Source organism: Labeo rohita, chromosome 24 (assembly GCF_022985175.1).
Source record: "Labeo rohita strain BAU-BD-2019 chromosome 24, IGBB_LRoh.1.0, whole genome shotgun sequence".
Taxonomy (NCBI): domain Eukaryota; kingdom Metazoa; phylum Chordata; class Actinopteri; order Cypriniformes; family Cyprinidae; genus Labeo; species Labeo rohita.
This window is the reverse complement of record NC_066892.1, coordinates 5,106,823-5,130,842: the sequence shown is the minus strand read 5'-3', so window position 1 is coordinate 5,130,842 and position 24,020 is coordinate 5,106,823. Positions and strand designations below refer to the sequence as shown.

Here is a 24,020-nt window from a genome sequence, read left to right as displayed (position 1 = left end):
CAGAAATCATACTAATATTCTAATTTGCTGCTCAAAAAACATTTATTATTATTATTATATTGAAAACAGCTGAGTAGAATTTTTTCAGGTTTCTTTGATGAATAGAAAGTTTAGAAAAACAGCATTTATCTAAAACAGAAATCTTTTGTAACATTATAAATGTCTCTATCATCACTTTTGACCAATTTAAAGCATCCTTGCAAAATAAAAGTATTAATTTCTATAATTTCTTCAACATTATTTTACAAAAGCTTTTTATTTTTAGATAAATGCTAATCTTTGGATCTTTCTATTCATGAAAGAATCCTGAAAAAACATGTACCCGATAGTTTTAATTATTGATAATAATAATTAAAAATGTTTCTTGAACAGTAAATCAGAACATTAGAATGATTTCTGAACAATCATGTGACTGGAGTAATGATGCTAAAAATTAATCTTTGAAATCACAGAAATAAATAGCATTTTAAAATAGATTCAAATAGAAAGCAGTTATTTTAAATAGTACAAATATTTCAAATTTTTACTGTTTTTGCTGTTCTTTTGATCAACTAAACGCTTCTTAAAAAAAAAAAAAATTAAATCTTACTGTTCAAAAACTTTTGACTAGTAGTGTAACATCATTTACTGTTTGAATATTGTAATAAAATGGGCAGAATTTGAAACCTGAGACTTTGTTTTATATCAAAAGTTGCGCTGCATGTTTCCTTCATTAACTAAAAACAGGCTAGACTACCCAATTCTTTGGATTTAAGAATTGATAATGTTTTATAAAAATGAGAATTGATTAAAAAATGAGAAATCGATATTTTTACTCAGCCCTATTGTGTATATTATTAAAAAAAAAAAAACATTTATAACACACAAAGCCACTTTTGGCACACTTGGCCACTGTAGAGTGTTAATTATTACTTTTAATAACAAACTGGCACTGGCTGCAAATTCAACCAGTGCCAGTCTGTTAGTATAAACAGAGTACAATATCTTGATAGAGTGCTAATATTACCAAACACAACTTTAAAAACCTACAGCAAAAACTCTATTAAACCAGGCAAATATTTACATGTTTATCTAACATACAGTTGACAGACGAAGAGTGTAATTTCTATAAATGTCTGGTGTGCTATTAATACAGAGCACATAGCAACAGAGCAGCTCTAACGAATGAGAACTTAATGAAAATGTAATAACCTGTGATCATGCATTTTATTTGGTTTTACGTAGAATTAAATTAAGACCAAAGTTTGCACGTCTCACCTTTGTGGCGGCGTCGAAGCAGACGAAGCCCATGCTGAAATCGATGGTGAGTCCCATGAGATGACTGTCCACAATGCAAGCGTATGTTTTACACTGAAACGGGAGACACTTGGCACTGTTAATCAGACAAACTGGCAGACGCAAACATCTCCTCCATCTCTTAAATGTTTAATTAGGACGATAAGTGTCGTACATAATTATTTTGGGAGAAAAATAAACAGAAGCGATTTTTTGGCACTAGGCACGGTCAGGGTTTTGATGCATTAGTTTGGTTTCGCGGGACAAATTGGCAGCGAATTTATGTGTGCCACCCTTCTTTTCCATCAATGTGAAACAGTTGCAAGAAATTGTCCTGCTTTTGTCTTGCAGATTTCCTTCAGTGCGAGACTACATGCTGTACTTGCATATCGTTTAATGTACTTCAAATATACATAACAGGGTCCTATGCATGAATCTGTGTGTGTTTCTTCAACTACGGCCAATTTTGATCCAGTGAGAACAAAATCTCTACTGAATGACACTTTCCACACTAATAATGTTTTATTTGTCAACTAATAAAGTAATAATAAAGTTGAATTTGTCTACTAATAATGTCCAATAGTGTATATACCAGTGTTAATTTAGTATCACTGATATACTATTTCATATTTTCTGTTTTCACTTTAATTCTAGTTTCAGCAATTTTGTTTTTTCTTAAATATGTCTATAGTTTTTATTATTTTGTATTTATTAGTTTAAGTTATTTTATTATAGCAAGTTAAACTAACAATGAAAAATAAGTCTAAAACATTTATTTAATCTTAGTTAATATAAATTTTCACATTAATACATTATTCAAATTTAGAGTTGTTTCTATTAACATTTACTAATAAGACCTTAATGTAAAGCGCTACCAAGTTTTTAAAATTTAATTTACTTTAATTTAATACTTAATTTACTTGAATAATTTAATAATTAAATGTAGCTTTAATTTAACTTTTTATACTTAAAAATCTAACACCTTTGTTTTGCTGAGACTAATTTAACAACTATACAATTTTAAACTAAAGGAAAATTAAATTATATTTAATTTAATTTAATACTTAATTTACTTGAATAATTTAATAATTAAATTTAATACATAATTGAACTTTTTTTTACTTTAAAAAAAAACATCTAACACCTTTGTTTTGCTAAGACTAATTTAACAACTATTAAGTTTTAAATTAAATTAAATCAAATTTAATTTAATACATGAATAATTTAAATTAATTCTAAAACATTTGTTTTGCTAAGACTAATTTAACAACTACCAAATTTTTAATTTAATTAAATAATTGAATACATTAAACATGTAATTTAATGTAACAATTTTATTTTAATTTTTTATTTATTTATTTTTTTAAAAAACATCAGATATCTTTGTTTTGCTAAGCTAATTTAACAACTACCAAGTTTTTAATTAAATTAAATTTAATTTAATACATTAATAATTTAACTTAATTTACCCTTATTAAATTAAAAAAAAAAAAGGGGGGGAGGAAAAAAAACATCTGACAAATTTGTTTTGCTAAGACTAATTTAACAACTACCAAGTTTTAATTTAATTTAATTTAATAAATTAAAAATGCTATATTGCTATATTGTTTTATTTAATTCAATTTATTTGGGGGGGCATCTAACACTTTTGTTTAGCTAAGAGTACTAATAAAGTTTTACATTTAATTTAATTTAATTTAATTTAATTTAATTTAATTTAATAATTTAATTTACTCCTTTTTAATTAAAAAAAAACCTGACACCTCTGTTTTGCTAAGACTTTTTTATTTACAATTTTTTTATTTAATTTAATAATACTTTTAAAAAGTAATTTAATTTAACATTTTCTTTATTTTATTTAAATTTTGGGGGGGGGGCTCTGACACCTTTATTTGTAAGTTTTTAATTTAATAATTTAATTTAACTTAATTTAATACATTAAAAATGTAAGTTAATTTAAGTTTTTAAATTTCATTTAAATTTCTTTTTATTTTTGGAAAAAACTTCGGACATTTTTATTTTGCTAAGACTAATTTAACAACTGGCATTTTATGTATCGTCAATTCACATAATTACCAACATTTTTTACACATTTCAGCATTTTGACACAATTACAGAAGTGATGCAGAATAAAAATCTTTTTTTTTGTTCACAAGTTATGTCTTTTATTTAATCTCAACCTTTTTACATACACTTTCGCCCAGTCAGTAAAAATATCGTACACAGGCTTTTGACAAATTTAAGTTTTTATGGGCAAAATTGTTGGACAAACGTGGAGCAAAAAGTGTAATTTTCAAAAAAGTGCATCATTTTCACACACTAAAAAAATTAAACGTCAGATGTTCATTTTACAATCTGAAATGATCATTTTAGCTTTAAACATGTTAGTATTCATATTTCCATTATGTATTTTCAAATTTATGCTTGAAGGTTTAGGTCTGGGACAAGGGTAAAACAAAAAAACCTATCCATAAATAACACCTGACAAGTACTGCAGCAAATTTGACCTTCATATAACAAAAATTTTCAAACCCGTTTTGATACAAAAACAACAGCTGGCACGTAAAAGTGGCTGTAGCTGAAGAAACACTCAATCAGCAGGTCAAACCCAGGATTAGATTACATTAATGTCTCCAAACAAAATGTGTTTTCATAGCGTGTTTGAGAACAATGTGTTTCCTTCAAGTAGTGAATAACAAATCGCATTTAATCTGCTCTTGGCACCGCCTCAATCGCTCAGAGTTTGTGTTGTTCAGATGGCAGCCAACATTGTCTGGCAGGTGCAGTTTTATTCGCCTCGATCTGATCTCAGCTCTGCTGGGTTTGTTTATCGTGCCAAAAAGACAGAGATCTGCAGGAGCGCGCTAGACGTAACACCGCCGCTGATATTCCCTCATTTCATTTCGCTCACATTCAGAGTTTCATTTAGTCTGTCTGAAGCAATTAAAGTTGAGTTAGATTACTCTATCTCTGCACACTCTGACAGGTTGAGTACCTGTATTCGTTCCACTTCGAAGAAGGTGGCCATCTGAAAGGCTTTCTCCCACAGAAGCAGCTCACATTCGAGCTCCACGCTGAAGAAGATGTCCTCGCCCGAGTCCGTCTGAACGCTGAAGCAGTGCTTCCGCTTGTCCACCAGCTCGTTGTCCTAAAATAATGCATTTAGTTAAAACGATTAAAGATTTTATGAATTGGCTCATTCTCAAAATTGTGACAAATATGTTTTTATCATTTCAGATTTCAAATAGTATATAAAAAGCATTAGTATGTAACTCACATTCGAGCATATAAGCATTTATGAAAATATAAAATTTAGTTTCTTATTTGAATTTGTTTATTTATACATGTAATTTATTTTTTTTTATTTGAATGATTACAAATAATATAAATATTATATAGCAACTACTAATTTGAATACATTTAATGAATTTAACTTAATAAATAAATATAGTAATAATAATAATAATATCCTAATAATAAATAGTTTTTACTTTCCCAATACGTTTCTGGCCTTATTGCATGTTACTCCAAATAAAAAAAAAAAGTTTTTTAATATTAATACAATTCTAATAATTACAAAAAATATATAAATGATTTTTATGAATAATTTGGATAGCAATAATCATTTGGATTTAAATAATGTAATAAAACTATTATATATATATATATATATATTATATAATATATAATATAATATAAAAACTATTATATATATATATTGTTAAGTGGATCCATACTGTGAGTCAGACTATAATTTTTGAGAAACAAACAATAAAAACAAAAAAAAAAAAAAAAAAAATGATAAAATTGCAGTAGTGACTAAGAAAAAGGGGAGAATATTAAATATATATATATATATATATATATATATATATATATTAAATGTCGCAAAAAAATTGTAAAAATAAATAAATAAATAAATAAATATTATAAAAATAATATAAATAACAAATAATTTGAATACAACAATTATAATTATAATAAAACAATTATATGTATTATTATTGTCATTATTATTATTATTCATTATATTAATAATGAATAATAATAATAATAATAATAATAATGTGGAACTTTTTTTGACTTTAAGACATACTGCAAGTCAGTCAGACAATGTTTTTTGAGAAGAACATAATTATAGATATAAAATTTTATTAGTCTTTTTGCAATTATGAATGGGTTTTAAATTAAATGTGGATTCTTCTTATATAAAAAAAGTTATAAAAAAGAAACTATAAAACTATAAATATTATTAAAATAATATAATATTATAAATAAACAAATAATCTAAATACATTTAATAAATTTAATAAATAAAGGTAGCAATAACAATAATAATAATAATAATAATAATAATAATAATAATAAAGCAAATCATTTTTGCTTCCTTAATATATTTCTGGCTTTATTGCAAGTTACTCCAAAGGAAAAAAAAGTTGTTGTAATAATATTAATATTATAATATTATTTATTTTGTAATAAATTATTTGGATAGTAATAATCATTTTAAAGAATGTAATAAAACTATTATATTTCATAGTAATAATAATAATAATAATAATAAAGTGGATCCTTTTCCTTTAAAAGCATACTGTGAGTCAGACATACAATGTTTTTTGCGAAGAACATAATTATAGATATAAAATTGTATTAGTGACTAAGAAAAAGGGAAGAATATTAAATATTTATTTTTCAATTTTCTTCAGTTTTACATCTTTTGCAATTATGAATGGGTAAAAAATCAATGTGGCTGCTTCTTATATTAAAAAAAAAACTAGTTCTAATTATTACTTAATAAATAACCACAGAACAAGAACGTGCAGGAGGACACTGATTTATCACAAACTAAATATTTTGCTACCATCACAGTATTTATTTGTATGGCTTGTCACAGGTGTCATATATAATGTGTGAAATCCCGAAGCACTTCAGCTCATACCTTCAGTATCTTGAACATGATCTCGTAGACGGTGAAGCTCTTCTCGGCTCTGGTCCAGTCCCAGGTGGTGACCTGGAGGAGTTTAGATGGCTGTCAGTTTGCAGAAGTCGTCACACAGATTCAGCTCAGTCAGTGAGCGCAAGATTAGCTCTGGGTCAGTCGCTCTCGCTGCGGCCCTCGAGGGATGATTCAAATGTTACATGAAGTAAACAACGTCCTGCTCGCCCATGAAAGAGGGGAAAAACCCCTGAGATCTGGTGTATGAGAATGACTCACGCTGAACAGCGGCAGTAACCTCTAATACCCAAAGGCCAGTGAAGATGGATCATGACGGAAGAGAGAACTCACGAGTGTTTTCTACAGACTGAAGTGGCTCAGAGCAGAGTTTTCAAATGTCAGAATACCAGTCCAAAACTCACTGCTTGAGTAAACACACACACACTGAAACAGACTTCGGGTGATCATCTGAAGACCTCCTTGATGCACTAAACAAGACATAATAAAAAGGTAATATATGGGGTTTGTAAGTAGAATAATTTTTAAAAATAATTTTTAAAATAATAAAACATTATAAAAATCATATTGATTATTACTTATTAATAAACAATAAAATATTTCGAAAAATTTAATAAATCCAATAAATATCCAATATATATACATAATACATCTACTGAATTTAATAAATAATAATGATTTATTTTCTGAACATGTTTCTATTGTGTATGATTCATCAAGGCATGTTAATTTTTTTCCAAGAAAAAATAATACATAATAAAATAAAAATAATTAATAAAAATACTATAAATAAACACATAATCTGAATACACTGATGAATTAATAAATATAATAAAAATGATAATAATAATAATAATAATAATAATAATAATAATAACTCTAATTAACAAAATAATATAAATATATAAATAAATAAATAATTTGGAATACATTTAATGAATAAATGATAATTGTAATAATAATAATAATAATAATAACAACCCTTTTTACTTTATGAACAACAAAAACAACAAAAAAAAAATATCCATATAAAATTGTATAAAAACAATACAAACATTTTCATAAACAGTTCAACTGAATACATTTAATACATTTAATAAATACATGTAACAATAATAATAATAATAATAATAATCATTATTATTATTATTATTGTTGTTATTATCTTTATTTTATGAACACGTTTATAATGTGTATGTTTCATCAGGGCAAAAAAAGTTTAAAAATGTAAAAAAAAAAATTAATATTAATATTAATAATAATAATAATAATTATTATTATATTATTATAAAAATAATATAAATATTATAGATAAACAAAGCATTTGAATACATTTAATATATTTAGAATAAATGTAATATTAATAATAATAATTATTAAAAATAATTTTACTTTATGAACACATTTCTATTGTGTATGACTCATCAAGTCATGTAAAAAAAAAAAAGATTTCCAAGAAAAAAAAAATACATTTAATGAATGTAACAAATACATGTAATAGTAATAATAATAATAATTATTATTATTATTATTACTCTCTTTATTTTATGAACATGTTTATGTGCATGTTTCATCAGGGCAAAAAAAAAGAATGAATTTAATGAATTTATATTCATCAAGGCATGTAAAAAAAAAGTTTTTCCAAGAAAAAAATACATTTCATTAATTGAATAAATAAATGTAATAATAATAATAATAATAATAATAATAATAATAATACTTTTTACTTGCTTCATATGTTTCTGGCCTTACTGCATGTTTTTAAATAATATTACAAAAATATATATTAAAATTAATCATTTGCAACAATTGCAAATATAATATAAATTATTTTTAATGAATAAAAATTTGGTTAGATTTAAAGAAATGACTAAATAGATGTAATAAGACAATTATATTTATTGACAATAATAATAACAATAATTTACCATTTTACTTTAACACGTTACTGGTCTAGTTGTGTACGATTAATCACTGATGTCACTGCTAAGAAAGTAAAATGATGATCTCCATAATCGTTCATCAAAATGAAATCTGAAATTGCTTTCTTTTTCATAAAGGCCTCTTATTTTTTCAACTTTTTCAACCTAGTGTCATCACACAGAGACACTTTCCACAATTCTTTTCATTCCCACGAACAAACATACAAAACGTACCTTTTCAGCAAGGCTAACCAGATTAACCGTAACTTGGCTTTGTGCACCTGAACTGTTCTCATGTCAAATTTGCTTTGAAATTCAACTTTCCGCGCAGTCCTTCCTGGAAGGCAGCATGTCAAGTGTTTATTGCAAGCTGAAATAACCTGAGAGAGCCTTTGGACAAACTGCTGTGCGTCGTGAGTTCTCTCCAAAGTCATTTTGCATCTGCGTATCCCATAATAGGTTTTCACGTCCAAACTTTTGATCTTCCTCCCACTCCACCATCAAATTACGATTAATGGTAGATTGGATGAAGCTCTTTGATGTCTCCATCTCTTCAGGATAAATTAATTAAGTGGCGACATCTACGAGCACCAACTACAGCAATTCCTCGTTTCATCAAGACCGTACCATCTGATGTGAAACACGGGGGGAGAAAAACACTACTATCAATGTTATCAATCTCCATATTAGGAGAGGTTTACCTATTATGAGACACTTCTCAGATTATCATTCATGTTTCATTCTAAATCATTTCCCAGAATTATGATGAAGGTGTTTAAATTAATTGTTGATTGTGTACGGAGATTAGGCTTTATTAAATGGAGGTGTTAGAGCATCAGGTTAGGTGATTTAGCCTCGGGACGCCTGAGCGGATTAATGGATTTCATAAAGTCGATAACAACTGGAGCAAATAATGTGGACCCCAACTGCTCGAGGGTGAAAACGGGCATTTCTTTAAAGAAATAATTCACCAAAAAAAAATAGATTTACTCATTGTCATTCCAACCTCATATTGTATGCTGCAGTGCTATTTTTGTATTATTTACATATTATTAAAACATTTTTTTTAATTAAAAAAAAACTTTTATTTTTATAATTTTTACTTTTCATATTAATTGAACGTTTTATTTGCTTGTATAATTGTTTTGTAGGGTTTCTTTCGGATTTATGTTTAGATTTAATGTATTTTTATGTCAGTTACACTTCTAGTCATTTTAGCACTTAAACATCAAATTGTTTTATTAAATTTAGTTGCCAAAGCAACATTTCTAATTTTCATTTAAGTTTTTTTTTTAAAGTTCTATTTTTTAAAAGTTCAAAACATTTTTTTTTTTTTAAAGTAAAAATAATAATAAAAAAAAAGTTCAATTTTTTTAAGGTAAATAAACAATTACATTTTTTAAAAAGTTCAAATATCATCTAATATTTATATTTGATTAATTTCAGCTTTATTTTAGTTTATAATATTATTTTTAATAGTTTACAATAACAACACTGATATGCTGTTATATTTTCATGGAATATCATAGAAGAATTTGTAATTATTCATTTAATTTTATATTTTTATTAAGTTAATAATTTTATGTTTGCTCAAAATAGGACCTTACTTGTGTGCTATATTAAAAGTCATGCAATAGATCTGTGTAAAGAAAACACTGAAATTTTTTTTTAATATGTTGAATAAAGTAAAGTAACGAGTGAGTGAGAAAATATGCATTTTTGGGTCAAGTATTAGATTCTGCAGTGTTATTTTAGTATTATTTACATAGTATTGCAGTTTTTTATTATTATTTTTGGATTATCTTTTTTACATTTTTAGTTTTCATATTAATTGTACTTTTTGTAATTTTGTTACATGCTTTTATATTTTTTTTGTAGGTTTTTTATTTATTTAGGTTGAGATTTAATGTATTTTTATTTCAGTTACAGTTTTAGCACTTATTTTAGTTTATTTTACTTTATTAAAAGATTTTTTTTTTTTTTTTTAAGAGTTCAGATTTCATCTAATATTTATATTTCATTCATTTAAACTTTATATCAGTTAACAAAATGATTTTCAACAGTTTTCAAATTATTTTTAAATGACCTCAAATTATTTTATTTAATTTTGTTGCCAAGGCAACATTTCTAAACTTTTCTTTTAAAAGTTTGTTTTTTAAAAAGTAAAAAAAAATTATGTATGTTTACATAAATATATATATATATATATATATATTTATATATTTACATTTTTTTAAGTAAAAAACATATATAATTTTTTAATTTAATATTTATATTTTATTCATTTAAGCTTTATTGTTTTATTAAATATAGTTGCCAAGGCAGCATTTCTAATTTTCAATTAAGTAAGTTTTTTAAAACATCAAATTTTTTAAACATTAAAAAAAAAAAGTATTCAAGTTCAAATTTCATCTAATATTTATATTTTATTCTTTGGAGCTTTATTTCAGTTAACAAAATGATTTTAAATAGTTTTAGTTTACAATAACAACACTGATCTGCTGTTATATTTTCATGGAATATCTAAAAAGAACGTTTAATTAATCTATAATTAATAATTTATAATTTAATTTATATATATATATATATATATGTAATATTTTAAAATGATTTTAAGTTAATAGTGTCCATAGCTCAATAAAAGTAATTCGTATTACTGCTATATAGTCATGCATCAATATATCAATATATAGTCATCAAATTTAGGTCTAAATTTTTTGCTTTACACTAAAATCAGCTTTTAAATGAGTGAGGAAATATGCATTTCTGGGTCAAGTTTTCCTTCAACAATTCTTCAGTGCAATGAACTGCACTCAAGAAAAGTTTCAACAGGAGTTGAATGTGTTTTCGTAATTGTCGGTGTTTTTTTTTTCAGCCAAAGTTGCCCGAAGTAGAATAAATATTGCGTGCATATGCTAAATATAAAATCATATAAAAGTCAGCTATTGAAACTGAAAGGCTCCTTATGCAGTAAATGATGCAGAAGAACTCACTGGAGGTGCGGAGAATTTGAAGAGAGACGAACCCCTCAAGGCAAGAAACTTTGGTGTGTACATTCGGTCCTGAACAGAATCTTGTTCCTTCTCATCCACCCAGCCCATATATATAATCTAAACGACAGAAAAGCACAAAAAGAAAGTGTCAAAAAGGTTACAGAGTAGTTCGTCTGCACAGAATTTCCAGGAAGAGGCACACTTCTCCATTTGCCAGTAATTAAATCTAATTCAAAGCTTGATCGCTTAAAATGTCAACACTGCGAGGTCACCGGACACTCCGACCAAGTTTCTGTCAGTCTGTGTGTGTCAAATCGTTTTGAGGAGCACGGCGTCAGGCGATTCAGAGAATCTCAATGCCCTGTGAACTTGACTCTTGGCTTTCTGCGGGGCACATGCGTCACGCCGCATGAAGAATAGTGACTCTGACAGAAAACATCATTGTGGGGCTTCATTCAAGTGTGCTGACCAAGACGCTCGCTCTTTCTGGGCTTTATCTGGATCTCTGCAGGCTTTTTGTCACTCTTTCAAGGTCCAATTCACACCTTTGCAACAAGTCTGATTCTGTTTCCTTACCTGCTGGTTTACTGGAAAGTTTCGGTTGATCTTCTTCACCTGCAAGAAATTTAACAGATTAGACTTTTGAAAATCTGTTTATATAAATACATATTAAATATATCAAATAAGTTAAGAAATAAATATTTCACATTTAATGTATAGAAATATTTTTATATATTTATAATACATATTTACAGGTGATGTGTGATGTGTGACCAGATTGAATTCAAAAAATATATTTAAATAATATTTTGAATAAGCTTCTATTTTTATAGTTTTTGTAATTTTGTTACATGTTTTTTTTTTCAATTTAGTAATTTTAGTATTTAGTTATTTTAATATTTGAGTAATTTAGCAATTTATTTATTTATCAACTTATTTTATTTAATGTTTAATTAGGTTGATTTAATTTAGTTGCCAATGCAACATTTCTAATTTCTAAGTTTTTTAAAAGTTCATTTACATAATTAAATTTAATTAGAATATTTTACATTTTACTCATTTAACACATTCATTTTTGTATAATATTTACAGATTATAAAACATATACTGAGAAATATATAATATAATGTTTATATTATTTATATAACTTTATATTATATTAACATTTCTATAACATTTAATACATATACAAGTTTAAATATATTTTATATGGTTATAATAATATATATTTAAAATACATTTAAAGATCACGTGTGCACTATAATTAGATTATACCATTTTTTTTTAAATATGCATATATTTTACAAATATATATTGAATTATAAAATATAAATATAAAATATAAAAAATGCACTTTTAAATAAATAAATAAACAAATAAATAGATTTAAATATTCTGTATATTATATTTAATATTCATATACCTTTAAATATATTTTGCATATGTTTCTAATAATATATACTTAAAGTATTTAAAGATGATGTGTGCACTATAATAAATTAGTTTTATAAAAATATTTTAAAATATGTATTTAATTATAAAATATAAAAAATAAACAAATGAACAGCTTTAAATATTTTGATATTATTTTTCATATGTATATACTATTAAACATATTTTACATTTATGTTTATAATATATATTTAAAATATTTTAAAGATGATGTGTGCACTAAAATTAGATTCGTTATTTAAAATGTGCACATATTTTACAAATATATATTGAATTATAAAATATAAACATAAAACATGTACTTTTAAATAAAGATTTAAATCATTCTATATATTATATTTAATATTCATATACCTTTAAATATATTTAAAATGTATGCTTATAATAATGTATGTTTGAAATATTTAAAAATAATGTGTGCATAATTTTTATTATAAAACATGTAAAATATATATATATATATATAATTATAAAATCTACAAATATAAATTTAAATAAACTGCTGTAAATATTTCTATATATTATTCTGTATATATAAATTTAATAATTCTATACTATTAAATATATTTACTTTTATAAAAAATATATAAAATAGATTTAAAAATGATGTGTGCACTATACGCAATAAAGTAGTTTTTAAAAAATATACAAAATAATTAGATATAGATTTAAATGTTTATATATTATATTTAATATTTATATGTTTTTAAATGTATTTATGTTTACATTGATGCATATTTTAAATATATTTCAATGCACACAAAGCAGACCCATGCATTTTAGAGGATGAAATCTGTGGAAGCTCCTTGATTTAATGTCTTTTTTTTTCTTTTAAATTTTTTATTCGTTCATTTAGCAGATGCTTTTATCCAAAGTGACTTACAAATGAGAAACATCCTAAGTAATTTACAGTATATTTAAGAGTATGTAGTCCAGGAAACACTAACTGTAAGTATAAATCCGCTTCAGGGACAAAAATAATCGTCAAAACTGTACGACGTGGCTCCTGTTTCATGAATCCTTTTCAATCGATGCTCATACGTCACTCCCAGCAAAGAGATTTTCTAGACATCTCAATCATAAGTCCTAACAAAAGGCCAGCGAAGTACGACAATCTGCTTCACAGATATAAAATAAAGCGCTCCGCTGATCACCGAATGACCTTTACCGTGTCTCGGGCCAATTATTCAAGTAGCAGATAAAAGAACGCCATACATCTTGTGTGTTTCAGTCTAACAGAGGTACTACTGTTCATCCAGAGCCCAGGAGAATCGCTCCTGCTGAGAAGCTTTATTCAAGATTAACATTCTCACTAGCTTCATTACCCACGTAACCCCGGCCAGTCTCCGCCGCCTCACAAATGACTCTAATCGCTCCATTTGAATGTGGAATAAGGTCTATTTTCCTCACAGGAAATGGACTGAAAGCTCATCCAGATGGTCCCTCCGCAGGATAATCCAAAGCAAGCGCTACAGTACATTGTTGTGAGGAGCAAACTTATCATCTTCTCTGAGAGGATTTTTTGGGGAAATGCTAAACGCACTCAAAATAAATGAACGCAAGATGGAGGATGGAGGGTTTTTGTAGGGGGCCCGCTTAAAAGCGAGTGATCTGGGCCACGAGGCACACGCTGCGCTCTATCGGTAATTAAGAGTGAAATCCTTCATTGTGTGGGAAATGCCATTTTAATGCCTTAATCTACTGCATTGAGGGGATTACAACACATGACCTGCCTGGCCAAAATTAAAATTTATGACGAATAATTCACCGTCTTCCCGAATTACCTCCGTCATTGAGCGCAAATGTAGTTTAGCGTTGTCTGTTCGCACAAATTGGTTCGGTACGCTCTCTCCGGAGACAATGAAGCACTGTAAATTAGCAAATGCTGCACTGACACAGTTGCACAAAGATCATCCGGTCCAAACAAAAATCACAACACTGTGTGTTTTAGGTGGTGTTCATCAAAGAACTTCTAGAGAAACAATAGGAAAGGAAACGAGGGGGAACAAAAGCAAGAAATGTCACGATTCACGCTGAATCACCGTATGAGCACCGTGACTGAATTTGCTGTACTTCTGAAAAATCCTATTTGAGATTTTTAGCATTTTTGTTTATTTGAACCCTTTCCAGCAATGACTGTATGATTTTGAGACCCATCTTTTCACACTGAGGACAACTGAGGGACTCATATATAAGTATTACAGAAGGTTCAAACGCTCACTGATGCTTCAGAAGGAAACACAATGCATTAAGAGACGGGGGTGAAAACTTTTGAAATTTGAAGATCAGGGTAAATTTAGCTTATTTTGTCTTCTGGGAAACATGCAAGTATCTTCTATAGCTTCTGAAGGGCAGTACTAAATGAAAAAAATATGATATTTAGACAAAATAAGAAAAATGTACACATCTTCATTCTGTTCAAAAGTTTTCACCCCCGGCTTTTAATGCATCATGTTTCGTTCTGGAGCATCAGTGAGTGTTTGAACCTTCTGTAATAGTTGCATATGAGTCCCTCAGTTGTCCTCAGTGTGAAAAGATGGATCTCAAAATCATACAGACATTGTTGGAAAGGGTTCAAATGCACAAAATATGCTGAAAAACCAAAGAATTTGTGGACCCTGAATGATTTTTTTGAAGAACAGCAGACAGTTGTTCAGGACAAACAAGGGACTCATGAATAAATATCACTAAACAAAAAAACACAGCTGTGGATCATTCAGGTAACAACACAGTGTTAAGAATCAAGTGTATGTAAACTTTTGAACGGTGTAATTTTTATAAATTCAACTATTATTTTCTCCTGTGGACTATATGTAAACATCTTTTATGTGAAATATCTTATTCAGGTCAGTACCTCCATCATTTAGCGTAAATGTAGTTTAGCATTGTCTGTTCGCACAAATTGGTTCGGTACGCTCTCTCCGGAGACAATGAAGCACTATAAATTAGCAAATGCTGCACTGACACAGTTGCACAAAGATCATCCGGTCCAAACAAAAATCACAGCACCTTGCATTTTAGGTGTATTCATCAAAGAACTTCTAGAGAAACAATAGGAAAGGAAATGAGGGGGAACAAAAGCAAGAAATGTCACGATTCACGCTGAATCACCGTATGAGCACCGTGACTGAATTTGTCAGAGAATGAGCACTAACCATTAAACCAGACTGCAAGGTTTCAAAGTTGTTAAAGAAAAACTTTAAAATATTTTTATATATTGTGCAAAACACCAAATCTAAAGGAAACTTATCTAAAGGACATTTAAATTCATGGTCAGAAATTTGTAACTTCAAGAAATGTAATAAATGTTGATAATATTTGTATTTTTTAGTATTAAAAAAGCTAAATAAAGCCAATAGTGGCCTTCGGATATAATACAAATGTTCATATAAATATATACACACATTGTTGTTCAAAAGTTTGGGGTCAGTACGATTTTTTACAATTTTTATTTTAAAAAAATTAATACTTTTATTTAGCAAGAATGCATTAAAAGGATCATTTATAAACATATTAAGCAGTGTTAGTGTTTTCAGCATTAATAATAATCAGAAATGTTTCTTGAACAGCAAATCAGCATATTAGAATGATTTCTGAAGGATCATGAGACACTCACAAAACCAAAAGCATTGCATCACAGAAATAAATTACATTTTAAAATACAAACATAAAACAGCCATTTTAAATTGTAATATTTTTTCACAATTTTGTTGTTTTTACTATACTTTTTATGAAATAAATGCAGCCTTAGTGACCATAAGAGACTTCTTTCAAAAACATTAAAAAACTTACCTAAGTTATTATTATTTATTATTTAAAAAAGCTAAATGAAGCCAATAGTGGTTTTTGGATATAATATAACTGTTTATATAAATATATATACACATACAGTTGTTTAAAAAATCTTACCGACTTCTAAATTAATTTAATGAATGCTGATACTATTTGTATTTTTTATTATTAAAAAAGCTAAATTAAACCAACAGTGGTCTGTGTATAATATATATATATTAATAAAATACACTACCGTTCAAAAGTTTGGGGTCAGAAAGATTTTAAACTGTTTTCAACATTATTATATAATATTATTACACAATATTTTCTTGATTTATATATATATATAAAACTGCTTTAATAATATATATATATATATATATATATATATATATATATATTAAACTGCTAAAAATTCAGCTTTGCATCATAGAAATAAATTAGATTTTAAAATATACTTAAATATAAAGCAGCCATTTTAAATTCGAATTATATTTCACAATATTGCGGTTTATTTTTATTAATATTTACTGCATTTTTTATTAAATATATGCAGCCTTGGTGACTATAAGACACTTTTTTCAAAAAACTTACTGACCAAAACCTTCTGAATGACAACATTAAACAATCATTAATTTTGTGTAACTGCTTCCAAATTTCTGCCACTGAATAAAAAATAAAAAAGATCACTGTGACTTATGACTTTTTTTTTCTCAGAATTGCGTGATACAAACTCACAATTCTGACTGTTTTTCCTCAGAATTGCAGTTCTGACTTTGTAATGAAAAAACGTCAGAATTGCGAGAAAAAAACTTGCATTTGACAGAAAAAACTGAATGACTGAAACTGGCTTCCATAGAAACGAATCTCACCGTTTCAGTATGATTTCAGATTTTTGAACTCCTCTATTGGTTTGTCACATTATAATATATAAAGATTGCATTGCATCAGTATTTACAATCTAAGCAGTCACCATTTGTATAGGAATTGACTTTGGTTGTTAAATTGCCACACTTTTACCATGCTGAAACTGCATGTGTACTTACATTGTGCTTGGTGAGGGCAGAAATGTTTGAAGCTATTGCTTGCAGCCAGTCGGTGCATTCGTCAGTACTGGGGCACTGAATTACCCCACTGCACACCCCATCCACAGCGATGACTTGAAAAGCATTTTGCCTGGAGAAATTAAAAATATGCGCACTTGAGAGACATTTCACAAAATGCAAAAAGTAGCTAACTAATGTCTAATTCTCCTTTTTCAATTCAAAGCAATTTAAAAAACAGATTGATTTAATTCAATCCAGTTTAGGAGTTTTCAATTACGTTCCACTTGATCTGCAAAAAGGTCTCATTTCAAATAGCTTAACCTCATCAAAGTTTGCATTTGGTATTAAAGGTCTAATGTGGTTCATTTGGGAATGGCTGTGAATTAATATAACCCCTAAAACACTAATCAAGGAAAATCCTGTGTGACTAGAATACAAACAGAATTACCAGATGAAAGCAAGAGCAAAATGCATCACATTATGCACTGTAAGTACTATCGAAGCCAGAAACAAAGTATAAGCAAACAAAACAGACAATTTTTGTGTGGTTCATGCTCAGCTCACCTGCAAATGTCAGTACCTGGGACGTACTGGGACAGACGCGCATGCAAGAGGGGGATGAGTCGAAGATCCACCCATCTCTTTTCCCAGCGCAACCCCGGAGACATTGGCCAAGAAGAGCAAGACAATGTGTCCTGCCACAAACAACAAAGATTACAGATCAAGATTGAGGTCAAAAGTTTACATACACCTTACAGAATCTGCAAAATGTTATTTCACCAAAATAAGACGGATCATGCAAAATGCATGTTATTTTTTATTTAGTACTGACCTGAATAAGATATTTCACATAAAAGACATTTACATTTTTGTTTAGTGATAGTTATTCATGAGTCCCTTGTTTACAGTTAAACTGTTCTTCTGAAAAATCCTATTTGAGATTTTTAGCATTTTTGTTTATTTGAACCCTTTTCAACAATGACTGTATGATTTTGAGATCTATCTTTTCACACTGAGGACAACTGAGAGACTCATATGCAAATATTACACAAGGTTCAAACGCTCACTGATGCTCCAGAAGGAAAAATAATGCATTAAGAGACGGGGGTGAAAACTTTTGGAATTTGAAGATCAGGGTAACTTTAACTTCTTTTGTCTTCTGGGAAACATGCAAGTATCTTCTGTAGCTTCTGAAGGGCAGTACTAAATGAAAAAAATACAATATTTAGGCAAAATAAAGAAAATGTACACAGTGTGAAAAGATGGATCTCAAAATCATACAGTCATTGTTGGAAAGGGTTCAAATGCACAAAATATGCTGAAAAACCAAAGAATTTGTAGACCCTGAAGGATTTTTTTGAAGAACAGCAGGCAGTTTAACTGTTCAGGACAAACAAGGGACTCATGAACAACTATCACTAAACAAAAAAACAGCTGTGGATCATTCAGGTAACAACACAGTATTAAGAATCAAGTGTATGTAACTTTTGAACGGTGTCAACTATTATAGTGGACTATATGTAAACATCTTTTATGTGAAATATCTTATTCAGGTCAGTACTAAATAAAAAGTAACATGCATTTTGTATGATCCCTCTTATTTTGGTCAAATAATTGACCAATAGATTTACCGTGTTGTTGGGATGGTAGTTCAGATGTAGGCCACTGTCACACAATGGAGATGATGTTCCACTGCTCTGGTCACTTGGTACACCTAAAAAATGTAAACAAACCTGTAAAAAACAATGCTATCTCATTGTAAATTTCACTTTAAAAGACTTGACACTGTAGGCTCTATATTAACCGTTGAATATATGGTGTCCAAACACAGACGTACATGAGCAGTCCTCACACAGCGGCAGTTTCAGAAACGCAGGTGTCCTCTTCAGGAAAGACACGGTCAGAGTCACTTCCTCACCTGCGTTTCGCAGAACCTGCACCTGAGAGCCAAAAACATGCTTGCTTATTCATTTATTAGAATGGAGGTGCCACTCATTTTGTTATAATTAATCAGGCTTTTAAAGGGTGAGTCAAAATTACTGACACGCTTCTGTTAAAAGACTAAACACAAGGATGAAGAATACAATCCCGTTCACTGCTTTATAAAAACAGCATTGATTAAACTGAATTATTACCCAAAAAAGATGAAACATACCACTTCTTCATGACGATAACTCCTCACGTTAATGCCGTTTATCTAATGAGATCATTAGTAAAAGAGAAAAACATCATAAGTTGGAGTTATGAACAGATATTGATATAAACACACCGTACAAAAGTTTACAGTGTCTTGCAACACTATTTTTTTTTCACATTTTATGTTGCAGCCGTATGTTAAACTGCTTTAAATTACCTTTCCCCACATCAGTTTACACTCCATACACCATAATGACAAAGCAAAAACAGATTCGTGACACCTCTGCAAACTGATTCACAAAAACACTGAAGTTAGTACATTTCATAAGTATTCATACCCTTAACTCAGTACTTAGTTGAAGCACCTTTACAGCCTAAAGTCTTTTTGGGTATGATGCAACAAGCTATGCACATCTGCATTTGGCAATTATCTGCTATTCTCCGCCTCACCTCTTCACCTCTCAAGCTCTGTCATCTTGGATGGGGCTGGCAGACATTTTCAGGTTTCTCCATAAATTTTTGATTGGGTTCAAGCCAAGGCTGAGGCTGGGCCACTCAAGGACATTCACAGAGTTGTCTATAAGCCACTCTTGCTGTGTGCTTACGGTCATTGTCCTGTTAGAAGGTGAACCTTCTCCCTGTTCTGAGGTTCTGAATGCTCTGGACTGGGCTTTTATTAAGGCAAGCTCAATCTTACTCGTGCATTGAGCTTTGCTTCTATTGGCGAGTCCCTCAGTCCTTGACGCTGAAAAACAGCCCCACAGCATGAGGCTGCTACCAGCACACTTTACTTTTGTGATGCTACTCTGCAGGTGATTGGTTTCCTTCAAACATGATGCTTGGAATAGAAGTTCATCAGACAGAGAATCTTGTTTCACACCTAGGTGCTTTTTTGCAAATTCCAAGTGAGTGTGTCTTCATTGAGGAGAGGATTGAGTTTGGCCACACCATCATAAAGCCCAGATCGGAGTGTTGCAGTGATGTTTGTCCTTCTGTAAGTTTCATCTGCATATATGATCATGGAGCTCAGCGTCTTTTTCACCAGTATAACAAAGCCCCTTCTCTCTCAATCGACTAGAAGGCCAGCTCTAGGAAAAGTCCTAGTTGTTCCAAGCTTCTTTTATTATGGATAATGAAGTCTACACACTTCTGTCTTCAATGCAGCAGAATTTTTTTCTGAACTCCTCCCCAGATCTGTGCCTTGATGCTAACCTGTTTCTGAGCTCTACAGGCAGTTATTTTAACCTCAGGGCTTGGTTTTTGCTCTGATATGCATTTTCATCTGTTAGACCTTTTCTGAGAGGTGTGCCTTTTCAAATCATACTCATTCAAATGAATTTGCACTCGAAGTGTAGTAACATCGACAAGCGATGAGTGCTCCTGAGCTAAATTTCAAGTGTACGAATACTTATGCAATGGAATCATTTCAGTTTTTTATTTCTAATAAATTTGCAAAGTTGTAACAAACCTGTTTTGTGCTTTGTCATTATGGTGCATGGAGTGTAAATTGATGTGGGAAAAAAAGTAATTTAAAGCAATTTAACATAAGTCTGCAACATAAAACATGAAAAAAATGAGGGGGTATGAATACTTTTGCACGGCACTGTATACACTTATACAAAATGTTGGGTTCAGCATGTTGGGTCATTTAATTGGGTTATTTGTAATATTTTTACCCAAATGCTGGGATTTTTTTTTTAACCCAAATGCTGGGTTCAACTTGGGTCATTTTATTGGGTTATTTTTATTATTTTTTACTCAGGTGCTGGGTAGTTTTTCTGTAACTAGTTGCTGGGTCACTTTTAACATTGGGTTATTTTTTTCTACCCAACTGCTGGGTTAAGTCTGTCTTAACAAAACAACCCAGCTGCTTTTTGAGTCCTCTACATGGCAGAGCGGTTCTCAGCACCACCGATTTGCACTTCTTCAGCAAAATAAAGGTTTTTATACATTTCATTTCATTTATAAAGTCTTTACTGTGCTGTAAATTGTATTATTTTATGCAACGCAAAACAAGGACGAGATCTCAGTCAGCTGCGTCAGCAGCGGTTGTTTCACAGGATGAAAACGCCTTTTGCCTTGCATAAAATAAATGGATTTTTTTTGTTATTGTACTGTGTTTAGTCTTAAAATATGTTCTCTTATATCAGTACTGTTTGTTTATAGGCAGAGTCAGTCACAGCTTTTTTCAGCCAAAAGTGAAACATGAAAAGTTCGCAGTTAACCCGCAGTTACAAAGAACAGTTGAATACACTTAAATTAAATTCTACTTTAAAATGTTAAGTTTTTTATGTATAAAATTCTTGTTAAATTATGCTGTATTCACCCAAATAAATTAAATTTGTCTTGTACTTTCTTAATAATAAATGTTCATCTTTTGACTATTGCTTGTGCCTCTAGTAATTCTGTGTGTGTTTTTATAAGTTCCAATCCATTTTAAACTAGCAATATAATAATTTTTAAACAATAGCTGACTTAAATAAAATAACCAAGCATGTTTGGTAAAAACATTTACCCCAAACCAGCTGGGTCAAAATAACACTGCATGTGTTCTGTCTGATATTTACCCAGCGCTGGATTGCTAAAGTTGGGTTGTTTTTAACCCAGCATTTTTTATGCATTTTAATATTAAGACTTAATATTTGCGTAATATATTTTGTCAGTATTTTCATGCATAGAAACATTAAAATGTTTTTACTGCCACTTTTGACCAATTTAATGCATCCTTGCTGAATAAAAGTATTAATTTCTTAAAAAAAAAAAAAATTTTCATCAGTAATATAATCTATAAATATTTTAATCATTTAAAATTACTCGTTGCAAGCACATTCACCACAGGCTATCTGAAGCTTCCACTACATTAAGGATTAAAACATAATATTTTGCTAATTGTTATGAGAATACTAAGGATATTACAAAGAATTCCCACATCTAAAACATGCCCTTCATGTTCATAAAAATGGAATATATAATTGGAATAACACTGCTCCAAAGTGACATCTCAAATTTCCATCAAAAGACAGACGCTCCCTACACATCTGCTGACTGAAACTGAGTGAATTACATTAAGACACTGGGGGAGTTTTAAAGGGTCCCTAACACAGAAATTATCTTAATCTTATGACCCCGTTTATGTATTTGTGCATACCTGGAGAATTCCATCTCCAATAAACAAAAGTCCGGAAAGTTCAGCTGCAAACGAAAGAAAAGACAAAGTATAAACCAATAAACAACTTGCTATTTTGAGTGGGAGAGGAGAGAGAGTAAATAAACAGCCTACCCTTCTGTTCTTTTGATATTTTAGATATAACAACAGGGATCTTGTGTTCGGCACCACCCTATGAAAAAATGATAACACAAAGACTTTCAAAGTCTTGGAAAAAATGTGAGAGCTGAGTGAAAGCTGCGAGAAACTGAGCAATCACCTTGATGCTCAAACCAAATCCTCCGATTGTCTGCCGACGGATCGTTACTGTTCTTTCCTGTAAGAAATCAAAGAAAACGTGTCACTTTCATGCCACACCGTGTCTGCGTGTTGAGAAAGACAGGTAGTTTACTTTTCAATTCAATTTAGTTCATGAAACTGAGAAGGTCCTTAATTAATTTTAATTGCCTGCTTTTCATGTCGATTTCCCTGGGGGAAAAACGGCACCATGCCAACAATGCCGGTAACTTAATTAAAGGGCAGTGAACACAGCATGATCTGTCTGTTTCAGCGCTAAAGTGTCTTGTCTGCTGTAATGACAATGATAGATGCAACACAATGGTCAAAATATTCTGCGTGAATGCCTGTGAAACACAGACTTGGCAGTTTCATTCTGTTTCAGACAATGACGTTGAAACAAAGGGGCGCAGGTTAACCGGATTAAATATGAAATCATTCATAGCACATTCCTACATGTGCGATGACACATTCCAGAGCTGAATAATGACTCATTCGCAAAAAAGGCAAGAGTTGTTCTTTTCTCGCTGCAAGATATTTTGAGGTAACGCCTCGGGCTACGGATTTATATCCTTAGCGGCACAAAAATATTTCAATGAAATGAACTCCAATAAAACTTACAGCTGTAATTAGGAAAGTCAACTTGAAATAAGAAATGACGTATGTGTACAAAAGCATGTTATTAAGACTTGAGCATCTTTTTGCTTCTGTGAAACTGTTACTACCTATCTGTCAAATATGAACATATGTATTCTTGATAATCTAAAAAAAGAAAAAAATTATATTACACATATAGACACACACTATTAAAGACATATATTCTTATTCTTTATAAATTGTTTATGTTTAATAATATGCAGGAATTAATTATTTTGTATTTATGTTGACTTTAATTTACTTAATAAAATAACTATTGCTTCCTAAGATATTATTATTAATATATATTATTATCTATCAATATATATATATATATATATATATATATATATATATATACTTGATCATTTAAAATAATTATTAATAATA

At 29.3% G+C, this 24,020-nt stretch overlaps 1 protein-coding gene across 3 annotated transcripts in view; it reads right to left on the bottom strand.

Annotated features, from left to right (window-relative positions):
• sntg1 (syntrophin, gamma 1) overlaps positions 1 to 24,020 on the bottom strand; it is a 63,405-nt gene that overhangs the window by 2,609 nt on the left and 36,776 nt on the right. For 2 of the 3 annotated variants that reach the window (XM_051098736.1, XM_051098737.1), the window contains exons 5-17: positions 22,978 to 23,034; positions 22,833 to 22,890; positions 22,701 to 22,744; positions 19,572 to 19,613; positions 19,221 to 19,356; positions 19,048 to 19,130; positions 17,981 to 18,111; positions 17,417 to 17,546; positions 11,721 to 11,759; positions 11,145 to 11,261; positions 6,215 to 6,286; positions 4,271 to 4,423; positions 1,258 to 1,350 (exon numbers count right to left, since the gene is read on the bottom strand). In XM_051098736.1, coding sequence (XP_050954693.1) covers positions 1,258 to 1,350; positions 4,271 to 4,423; positions 6,215 to 6,286; positions 11,145 to 11,261; positions 11,721 to 11,759; positions 17,417 to 17,546; positions 17,981 to 18,111; positions 19,048 to 19,130; positions 19,221 to 19,356; positions 19,572 to 19,613; positions 22,701 to 22,744; positions 22,833 to 22,890; positions 22,978 to 23,034 — 1,155 coding nt within the window. The remainder of the gene's footprint in view (positions 1 to 1,257; positions 1,351 to 4,270; positions 4,424 to 6,214; positions 6,287 to 11,144; positions 11,262 to 11,720; positions 11,760 to 17,416; positions 17,547 to 17,980; positions 18,112 to 19,047; positions 19,131 to 19,220; positions 19,357 to 19,571; positions 19,614 to 22,700; positions 22,745 to 22,832; positions 22,891 to 22,977; positions 23,035 to 24,020) is intronic. The other variant, XM_051098738.1, reaches the window with a different exon arrangement.